Below are 11416 nucleotides of genomic sequence, written 5' to 3' on the forward strand. Positions count from 1 at the left end.
GTATATTGGAGTATCTTGTAACTTCATCTTTTAAACTTATATCTAGTAAATGATTATCTTATGCATGACAAAGATTTTCAGAAAAATGTTGAGACAAGGTTAGATATATGAGATCACCTTGCAACGATATTTTTATACAGTTATACACTGGAACTCTGTGTGTATTATGCATGGAAGAGGACTTCCCATATTTTGAAAAGTATATATGTATATATATATATACTGAATATTTTGCGACTTCATCGCATTAAGATATCAACTTCGTTCATTTCTTTTGACCAAGACTTTCATGAATACTATGAGAAGGCTCATATATTGTTAATCATTATACATATTATTTTGGTGGGCTTGCTGCTCACCCTTGCTTCTTCTTTCATCACACAATATCAGATAGATAAGATGAACAGGACCAAGCTCCCAATTCGCAAGCGGATAGGAAATGTTCCGCAGCTTTCTGGAAGCGTTGAGGCCGCTGTAGCTGAGGTAGAAATTACCAATAAGCTAAGTTTTCAACTAATAATGTACCAGACTTATGTATATTATGAATTGTAATAATGGTAAAGAAATGTAAATTTATTCAGAAACCTGTTTAAGGTGCATTGGCATATAATTGTGGAATAAAACGACTTGTGATTATTTTTGGATATTCATCTCTGAGGCTATAACTTGTGGTGTGTGTGTTTAATGGTGGGGTCACAGTACAGAGTAGTTGATTATTTATTAAGATTGGGTATTGTTAAGGGAAATGGAACTCGTGACAACCCGGATCCCCGACCCCGGATTTGGGGGTGTTTCAAAGTATAATCTTTTAATAAATATAATATTTAATTAAATTTACTAAATAATTTGAATAACTATATCATGAGAAGATAAAATATTTATCAAAAAAAAGATTAGCGAGTCGGGTCGGGTAACCCGTTTAATGAACAGGTCGGGTTAGTGTCGGATCTAAAATTCGACCTAAAAATATGACCCGACACAAACCCGACCCATAACCTGAAATTGACATCCCTACTTCCAAAAGGCTGGTCGGCAGCCTCTAGTCGACCAGAGGCCTTCTAGGTGGCTGGTCGGCTGAGATCTTCCATGAGGCTGGTGGGCCTCCCCTGATCAGCTGAAGGCCTTCCAGGTGGCTGGTCAGCTACACCTGGTCGGTTGAAGGCCTTCTTGGTGGTTGGCAGGCTTCCCTTGGTTTGCTGTCATGTTCCTTTGAAGTATTCATTTAGTTTCGTGATTTTAAGTGTCAACAAGCGAACATTTGTTCTTAGTTTCTTGATCCTGGTCTAGGTTTTCAAGTTATCATTCTTGGTGTTTAAACAGTCATGAACATTTTAGGTCAATGAGGTGTATTGGTCAACCAAAATAAGGTTTCGGGTCAATCGAAAGTTTTTTGAACCACCAAAACTTGAAGTTTGTCAGCCAAGATCATGCCCGGAAGCCATTCTGGTCGTCCTAAGCTCTTCAATAGGCTCTGATAGATTAACTCTGGTTTGCAAACACACTTTCTGGTTGGACCCAACCCTTAAATGGGATCTGGTCGGCATCCTCGAGTTTATAAATACTAGATTCTCAATCAAGAATCCAAAATTGAGCTTATCCTGCTTTGTATTGTTGGCCTTTCTAATTTTAATATGGAAGGTTGAATAGCAAACCTTTGCATCTTGGACTAGAATTTCATGTTTTCGATTCAACTTCTTGAACTAATTTTGAGGTGTTAACCTTTTTATTGATCTTAATAATTAGCATGCTTAATCCTTAATTAGAACTAAACTTTTGGATTTTGCTTTTCTTAAGCATAATTAGCCTTCAAGTCGTTACTGGCGACATTGTTGTAGCTTTTTGTCGACTTTTTGTTCATTTCTCTCACTTCCTAAATAGAAACATAAGAATTTTAGCGTAGCTTTTTGGTTCCATTGGATCAATTTTTGTAACACCCCCAAATCCGGGGTCGGGGATTCGGGTTGTCACGAGTTTCATTTCCCTTATCAATACTTAATCTTAACAGTCAACCAACTACTGCGTATTGTGACCCCATAATATACACACACACACCACAAGTTATAGTCTCAGAGATGAATACCAAAAATAACACAAGTCATTTTATTCCAAAATTATAAACCATTTCACCTTAAATAGGGTTTCTGAATAATTTACATATTCCTTGCCATTATTACAATTCATAAATATACATAAGTCTGGTACATCAAAAGTTGAAAGCCTAGCCTATTGGTAGATCCTACCTCAGCTACAACGGCATCAACGCCTACAGGAAACTGCGGAATATTTCCCATCCGCTCGCGAATTGAGAGCTTGATCCTGTTCATCTTGACTATCTGTTGTTGTGTGATGAAAGAAGAAAGCAAGGGTGAGCAACAAGTCCACCGAAAATAATATGTATAATAATTAACAATATATGAGCATTCTCATAGTACTCATGAAAGTCTTGGTCAAGAAGAAATGAACCAAGTTTGATATCTTAACGCGACCAAGTCGCAAAATATTCAGTATATAAGTATATACACTTTTCAAAATCTTTGAAATCCTCTGCCATGCATAATATACACAGAGTTCCAGTTTATAACTGTATAAAAATATCGTTGCAAGGTGATCTCATATATCTAACCTTGTCTCAACATTTTTTCTGAAAATCTTTGTCATGCATAAGATAATCATTTACTAGATATAAGTTGAAAAGGTGAAGTTACGAGATACTCCAATATACTTATATCTTTTCCGAATACTACTTGAACTACCACCGTTCAAGGTATAATCCGTTTCAAAAGTTCATCACATAGATGAGACTACAAGATAAGATTTGAATAGATTCAATCTTTGAAATATCGTTATATATAATGAAGTTACGAGATACTTCATTAAGTCTCGATATATATACATCTATATATATATATATACATTTCATACACTCCTTGAAAACCTCTGTTATGAAAATTATAAACAGAGTTGTAATATCCAATGAATTTGGAAAGGAGAAAACCTTGGCATAAACCTGATATCTTGCTGATCAGGCAAAGATACCAATAAGTAACATTTTCTACTAGTAGATGGACGAATTCCCCACTGGTCATCACCCTGGCCGCAATAGGACCTTATGCTGGACTGCCACTCAGCCACTTACGCATTTGATGGACTCCCACTGAGCCACTTACACTTTCATGGACGCCCGCTGAGCCCATGTTGCTTATGCCGACTCAAATAGATGAACTTACTTCCCGAACGATGGGAAAGTAATCAAGATGTTTTCTCAAAATAGCAACCTCGTTGCGAATGTAAAATACACCACTGAGCCGGATCCCTCAGGTTTTGAGCGAGTAGTTAAATCCCCTTCGAAAGGAAGATCTTAAATATAAAAATGAGTTTTGGGATCCGCTCTAACTTTTAAAAATCATTTTGAAGACTCAAAAACATTTTTAAGAATGTTTGGAGTAATGCTGATTAATGAAATAAATCAGTCCCGATATATTAGAAAATATCTGAATATTATTATTTAAATAATATTCCAAAAGGATAATCCTTATAAAAATAATTGAAGTAGAAGTTTTAAAACTTATACTTGAAATGAATAATAAATAACCAAAGATATACGATCTTTATTTAAATAATCAAAAATAAGTTTGATTATCGAAACATTATTCTTTAATAAAATAAAGAATATTATTTAATAAAATAAGCGGAGTCATAAGTCCTCGAATGAATATTCAAAATAATATTCATTAAATAAAATAAACGGAGTCATGAGTCCTCGAATGAATATTCAAACTAATATTCATTAATTAAAATAAAGTTATCGAATAAACCTTATTCGATTAATGGTTTTGAAAACTATTCATATATATATATATAAATATATATATATATTATACTCGGGAACATCGACTCCCGGTTTAGAAAAATGTTCACCTTTGGGTCCCTTATACTAAGGGTATACGCAACTACTACTTATCTCTAGCATAGGTATTATGCAACTTATAAGCAATTGAATCAACAATTAGATATCAAGATTACGAAACAGAAATGCATATATACCATATCAGCATGCTCCAATATATCACAAAATTTGCTAATAACAATCATGCACTTATTACAAGATAATGCATATACATATATTTACATCACAACATCAGTATAGCGGGTAGAAAACTTGCCTGAGTGTTCCCGGATAGACTTAAGCTTAGAGTGGGTCTGATAACCTATGAACAACAACATAAGTCTGAATTAAACCCCGGTCTCTTAAGAAACTAGACTTTAACCAATTGAACCCTAACGTTCGCTTATGGTCACTTCTACGTTTAACGAATCACATAAGTCATTCGAGTACCCTCGGCTCCACCATTTTTAATAAATTAACCATTAAGAATTTTAAGGCGATTCTTTCGCGAGTACCCTACCAACTGCCTAATCCACTTTACATAATTGTTTCATACTCCAATTAGTCATTTAAGGGCCTTAACCAAGGTTTTAAAGTAAGGCGAGGGGTAATGGTTCGTTCGCAAAATGCCGTTACTTAAAACGGTCGTTTCTCCTAAACCGTACATCGGATTCAAGCGAACCACATATCAAAACGAAGCTCATAACATGAACTATCTAAAAATGGAAATGGTCAGAATCTAACAGTGAGTTCACGGGTCCGGAAGTTAAGAACAAAACAGTCTAAGGTAAATCGGGCATTGCGACGGCTATGTTTACGTGATTTTCCAAATTTTACAATTCCAAATCATATCAATCCAACTACCAATCAACAACAATTCAAGATACACATCAATGCTACTGATTTCAGTCATAATAAGCCCAAGAATCTCAATTTAATCCAATATCATACTATCTTCAAATTCAACCAAACTACTAAATCAAACAAGGTTCAATTCATGCTTAAACATTTAAACTACTACTCCTCCATTAACAATCATCAACACCTCAATTAAAATCCAATCACTACAAACCCAACCAAACTTTAAATACACAAGCATCATGCTTCTCATGAACTATATTAATCAAAACCACTCCTAAATATTCAAAGTAAAACTAGGGTTTGAAGTTTTATACCTTCCTTAAAGCTTTTAATCCATGAAAGATCCTTGGAATGCCCATGGAAGCCTTAATATATGCTTAAGCTACCTTGACCTTACAAATAAAATCAAGAATCAAAAATTTGTTCTTGAAATTTACTATTCACCGTAAACTAAAATGATTTATTTGAGCTAGTAAACCTTGGATTCAAGCACTCAAACTACTTGCTCTTCTTAGTTATGAAATATAGAATCCAAGGAAACAAACCTCTTGAATTATGATTAAGTGGAGCTTGGGCTTGGAAATTTTTCTTCTTATTTTTCTTCAAAAAAACCATGAACAAGGAGATGGGGGGGAAGAAATGAATGTGTTTGCTTGGTTGCTTCCTTTTGTTTGTTTAATTAAATTGTTACCATGGTAAAAATTGTGTGGCTTATAATCAACCAACAAATCCTTCCCATTTGGTCATGCTTATGTCATCCACTTATGTCATCTTCCCATACTTGTCTTCTTCTTGTTGGTGTGATGACATCATTATCATTAACCTCTTTGATTAACTCTTAATTACTTGTCTAATAATCGCTGATCTGTTATACGGTTCGCTTAACTTTCGTTCTCGTTTATCGTTTGAGGGATCATACCCGGGATCTTATTACTTGGGTTCCCTTAACCTTTCTCAATACATTATATTCCTTTTATGATCCCCTCTTATAATCCTTGAATTTAAATCCTTTTTATCATTTTACCTTATACTCAATTCTTTCGGTATCTGGTGGATTTTCGGGAAAATTCAAAGTGTTCGAATTTGGATTCTGACGATCTTTACATACACTTATATACCATATAGAGTACTAATAAGATCCCAGAATAACAATAAAAGAACCTCTACAAAGTGAGGCATGAATAGTTTTTTTATTCAGCATAATCAGCAAAATCATTATTCATAAGGGTTACAAAAAGTTCAAAATTTTTGGGGTTATTACAATTTTATTGTTTTGTGTTAGTAACTTAAATACAACCTGCAAATGCGAACCTTTCTATACTGTGACTTGTTGTAACAAATTGCCCTTCTTCTATAAAAGAGGAGGAGAAGTGTTCATGTCACTTAACTTCTTCATTTTTAAATTTTTACTCAAGCTTTATCAAGTTCTCTCAAGTTTTTCAATCCAGAAGCCACATTAAGTTCTAGTTCTTGAAGATGTCTGACGATGTTTAACCACCTCCAGTTTCCATGGCTAAGATGAAACGAGGCGAGGCTAGTTTTATGATAAGTAAAATTTCTGCCCCCTTTGTTTCTTAATCTGAAGAATTGTTTGGACGAAATGACAGATGCCTTCCTGAAAAATACTCATCTCGACTCCTTCTATCATTCATGAAGATGAGTGGGTCATATGTGAAGGAAATCAAGGAAAAATACAGCTTTCCAAGTTTTATGAATGTTTGTGAGCCGATATTTAGCGACATAACTTGTAACTAGGATCGAGAGAGACCGTATGTCTTTAAAGGAGCCCTCGAAGCTGGGTTGAAGGTACCGGTTCATCTATTTATTATCAGGTTGTTAGCTGAGATGAAGGTTCATATTTGTCAACTATATCCAAATGCTTGGAGGTTAATCATTGTTTTTATGTTGAGATATCACTAGTTGGACATCCTATTATGCACTTCTATATTTAGGAGTATTTTCATGATCAAGAATTACCCGATAACTAAGAAAGGATGGGTGAGCATCCAATATAGGGAAATGGTCCCTCATATTGTGTATTTGTACTCTTTTTAAGATTCTCATCATTTCTGGAACACGAATTTCGTTATTCTTGAGTGGAAAGGCGGTGATTAGGGTCAATTTTTTTAGGACGAACGTCAATTGTGTGCAAGTCAATTCATACTTCATCCATGACTTGAGACTCACGAGTTATTGAACCATGATATACTCATTGCAGACAACGGTCCTTCTCACTGTCGGACCTTTATGAACGGATTGTGGCTTGTTGAAGTTAGCCTTAGTGATCTTTCTCTTGTGGGTAATTATTTTTCACCCATTCTATTTTGAACTTGTTTGTTCTTATTCAGATATTTTCTTTATATTATTTCAACTGTTGAGGGCTTGGATCAGGACATCAAGGATGATTCGGTTAATAACTTATGCTTACCCATTTGTCTGAGGATAAATACAACATTAATTATGTATTTAGGTCTTATTTTTAGCGGATATCAATATTTTAAAAAACAAGTTTAAATTACAGATCCTAAACCTAATTATTAGTGCATACAAAAATTATGTGTGATACTTTCAAACTATACCAAAAACTTATTAAAGCTATATGATGTGTTGGGTTGGGTGCTTATTTGTGTTGGGTTGGGTGCTTATTTGCCTGCACATGTCCAAAAAAATTATCATTTTCACCATTTATTCAACATTATTTTTGTTAAAAAACCCAATACACTTTGTATTTGTAACTAAAATATATTAAAATAAGGCTATAATTTGGGCCGAACAAGTCGAGTTTCGAGCCGTGCGTAATTCTAGCCAAAGTTAATTGATTCGGGCAAGTCGGCTCATTTAGCTTAATATAACCAAATACCGAACTCGACTCGTTTAATTTCACGATTCGAGTCGAGCCGTCCCATTTACCTAAACTAACCGGTTTTAACGAGTTATACAAGCCGACTCTTATAACTTTACACTTAATCAAGCACAACCTCTACCCGTACTCGGCTCATTTAATTTTACGAATTAAGTCGACCCGACTCTTTTTATTGCATATCTATATTAAATAGAGTCTTTTACATAAATTAGTACAAAATTTGAACTTTGAAAATTTTCTGATAAATTAGTAATTATAAATTCGAGTTTTAAGTAAAACCTTTCTAAATTAATATAACTTCTCGGTCCCAGTTATATATGTAGAGGTTTTACGGTACACTTAAATTCAATATGACAGTTTTTTCTCTCTGTCAATTTTGACAGCTATTTTTCATTTCTTCTTCTCATTATTCAGTATATCCATTGTGGGTGCATAATCTTTCTTATTGTGACAATCTTAGTTCAGTTTTTTTTCATGAAGCAAATCATTAAGGCAAGGAACGATGAAACATTGGAGGATATGTATGCAAAGCTTGTGTTGGATGAAGAGGATGAAGGAGGAATCGTAGTGTCGAGTAGTGAGATAGTGGAACAAAAGCAATCGTATGTGTTGATTGGTAGATTTTTAACAGAAAAAACATTAACTTTAATGCTATGCAGAACGTAATGGCTACGTTGTGGAGGCCAAAAGAGGGTATGGAGGTGCATGATATTGGTGGGATGCGGTACTCATTTGCTTTCTTTCACAAGATAGATATTCAGAAAGTTATTGAAGGAGGACATTGGTCATTCGAGCAGGCTACGTTGCTTCTACACCAAAATTACCGGGGAAAGACCCATGTACAATTAAACTACAGGATGTTGAGATGCGGGTGCAAGTATATGACATCCCGAGAGGTTTTCTATCTGAAAATATACTGAAAAGTGTTGGTGCATCGATAGGACAATATGTTCGAGCAGATTCAAATACATTTGATGGCATCTGGAAACCATATATTCGTCTTAAGGTACTAATTATACAGACAAGCCATTGAAGAGAAGGATGAAAATAAAGAGAGAAGGGGACAACTAGAGTTGGATTAATTTCAAATACGAACGTCTGAGGACTTTTTGCTTCATCTGTGGTATTCTGGGACACTCTGATCGTGACTGTAATATTGTTTATATGTATCTAGATAGGGTGATTGAAAGGGTTTATGGGGTGTGGCTTCGAGCACCGTCAAAAAATGCTGCTAAATTCAATACTGGAGGAAGGTGGTTACGTAGTGCGAATGAGGTGAATAATCCATGGGTGAAAGTAACTAATCAAGGTACACCGGCAACCACAATGCATAGTGGTAGTCAGGAATAGGAAAAATTCATGGAGGTGGACGATAAGGGTCGAGTAATTCACGGAGATTCTGGTTGTATTGAAATCCAATCGCGTAATTCTCGAGTGCAGAATATCGGGGAGATAATTTCGACAGCAATATCACAGAAGCAATCAAATGGGGATCATGGGATAGACGATATGGCTGGCAACCGGATTTTGATTGACTCAAAAAGGAAGCGTGTAACGGATGTCTCAGAGGGAATCAAGGAGGGAAATGAGGAAGATTTGAATTTGGAAAGTCAGTCAGATATGTCCAGGACCGGCAAGGATTATGAGTCTCATTGCTTGGAACTGTCGTGGGCTGGTCAACCCACGGACAGTTAAATTCTTGTGGGAATTAAATAATCAGTATAGGCCCAGTATAATATTTCTAAGTAAGACTTTAGTTAAAAAGAAAAAAATAGAAAAAATATGAAAATAATTAGATTTTGTGGGTTATTTTGCGATGGATGCTCTTGGTCACGGAGGCAATGTGGCCCTTTTGTGGAAGAATGAGGGAAGAATTATAGTGATAAATAGTTGCCATAACTTTATTGATTTCGAAGTAACGCATGATCAACTGGGTAAATGGAGATATACAGGGTATTATGGATTCCCAGAGCGTGGTCGAAGACGTGAAGCTTGGAGTATGTTAAAGCAGTTGGCTACGGGTTCAGCGTTGCCATGATGTATATTCGGTGACTTCAACGACATGTTGACTGTAGATGAAAAGAAGGGTGGGCAATGTCATCCTCATGCGTTATTGAATGGTTTCTCATAAATAATAATGGAATGTGGATTAAGTGATTTGGGTTTTACAGGTGATAAGTTTACGTGGCAGCGGGGTCGTGGTACTGATAGGTGGATCTCAGAACAATTAGATAGAGGCTTTGCAACATCAACTTGGAGGAGTTTATTCCCATCTGCAGAAATCATAGTGCATGAAGTCTCCACATCTGATCATATGCCACTGTGTCTACAGCTAAATAGACAAGTTTATATGCCTCGTAGTAAACGCTTTCGATTTGAGAATATGTGGATACAGGAGAATGAGTGCCGAAATATTATCCAGGAATGTTGGAATGGTGAGCACAGTTGTGACATAATGCATAAAATGGCTCGGTGTTGTGTGAAGTTAGAGGAGTGGGAGGGAGGCATGATAAAGGAGTTAAAACTTAAAATGTCTAATTATCGACGAGAAATGCAAAGACTGCGAGCCCGACGTGATGAGGGGGAATTCGTGGATATAGTGAAGCTCGTTGGAATTATCTGAGGCTGCTAGAGAAGCAAGAAGTGTTTTGGCGTCAACGCGTAAAGCAGTATTGGCTCAAAGATGGAGATAAGAATACACGCTTCTTTCACAAGTTTGCTACCAGAAAAAGAAGAATAATAAGATAACAAAATTGAAGAATGAGGCTGAAGAGTGGCAAGATACTGATGATATGATTCAAGATACCATTGTTAAATATTTTAAAACTATATTCACTGCCATAACAACAAAGGCACAAATGTCTGATCGAATTGCATTTCTGCGTATTACTGATGAGCAAAGTTCAAGTCTTCTGCAAACTGTAACGGAAGAGGAGATTATAACTGCTATATTTGCAATGTTTCCTGACAAATCACCAGGAATTAATGGGCTCAATCCTTGCTTTTTTCAGGTATATTGGAATATTGTCAAGTAGAATGTTGTTGCTTTTTGTAAATATTTCTTTGAGAATGGTGAATTACCTGATCATGTGAACCGAACTCTGGTGTGCCCTATTCCTAAAGTGAAACAACTTAAACAAGTGGTTGATCTATGCCCAATATCATTGTGCAATGTTTTAATGCACATTCTCTTGAAGGTTATGGACAACCGACTGAAATCGTGTTTGAACTTCATTCTTTCCGATAAACAAAGTGCGTTTATAGAAGGAAGGCTCCTTACAGATAATGCATTTATCGCCTTTGAAATTAATCAATATATCCATAGGAAGACTCAAGGGAAATGTGGTATGGCAGGACTTAATTTAGACATGGCAAAGGCTTATGATAGACTGGAATGGCGATATATCGAATTGATGTTGGATAAATTTTGTGGCGCCCTCCAAACCCGGGTCAGAAGTTTGGGGTCCACAACACCAACACAATATATAAACCTGTATATAAGATATTATTTTCAATGACCCTTCTTTACATAACCACGGATCGCAACGGGTTAAAGTATGAAAACAAGCCACAACCTTAACTTTTATTACATTGTACCAAATCCCGACTAATTTAACTTACAACTGATAATAAAAATATTCTTACAATCTTACTATCTCACTACCGCAATAAGCTCCTACTAGCTCGATCCAACTCAATCTGGAATCCTAGCTCATACATTGAACTGGGAAACCTCGCTATCAACCGTATCCTTCTTAACTGTGGAATACATAAAAAGATTCGCAAGAGTGAGCTAACTAGCTCAG

General features: G+C 35.7%; 1 protein-coding gene across 1 annotated transcript; it reads left to right on the top strand.

Moving 5' to 3' along the window:
• The first annotated feature begins 9747 nt into the window (after positions 1-9747).
• Positions 9748-10645, top strand: LOC141685690 (uncharacterized). The gene is made up of 2 exons (XM_074490780.1): positions 9748-10218; positions 10337-10645. The coding sequence occupies exons 1-2, from the start codon at positions 9748-9750 to the stop codon at positions 10643-10645; spliced, it is 780 nt and encodes a 259-aa protein (XP_074346881.1).
• Positions 10646-11416: the final 771 nt, after the last annotated feature.

The sequence above is a fragment of the Apium graveolens genome, chromosome 9 (genome assembly GCF_009905375.1).
Source record: "Apium graveolens cultivar Ventura chromosome 9, ASM990537v1, whole genome shotgun sequence".
In the NCBI taxonomy this organism is placed as follows: Eukaryota; Viridiplantae; Streptophyta; class Magnoliopsida; order Apiales; family Apiaceae; genus Apium; species Apium graveolens.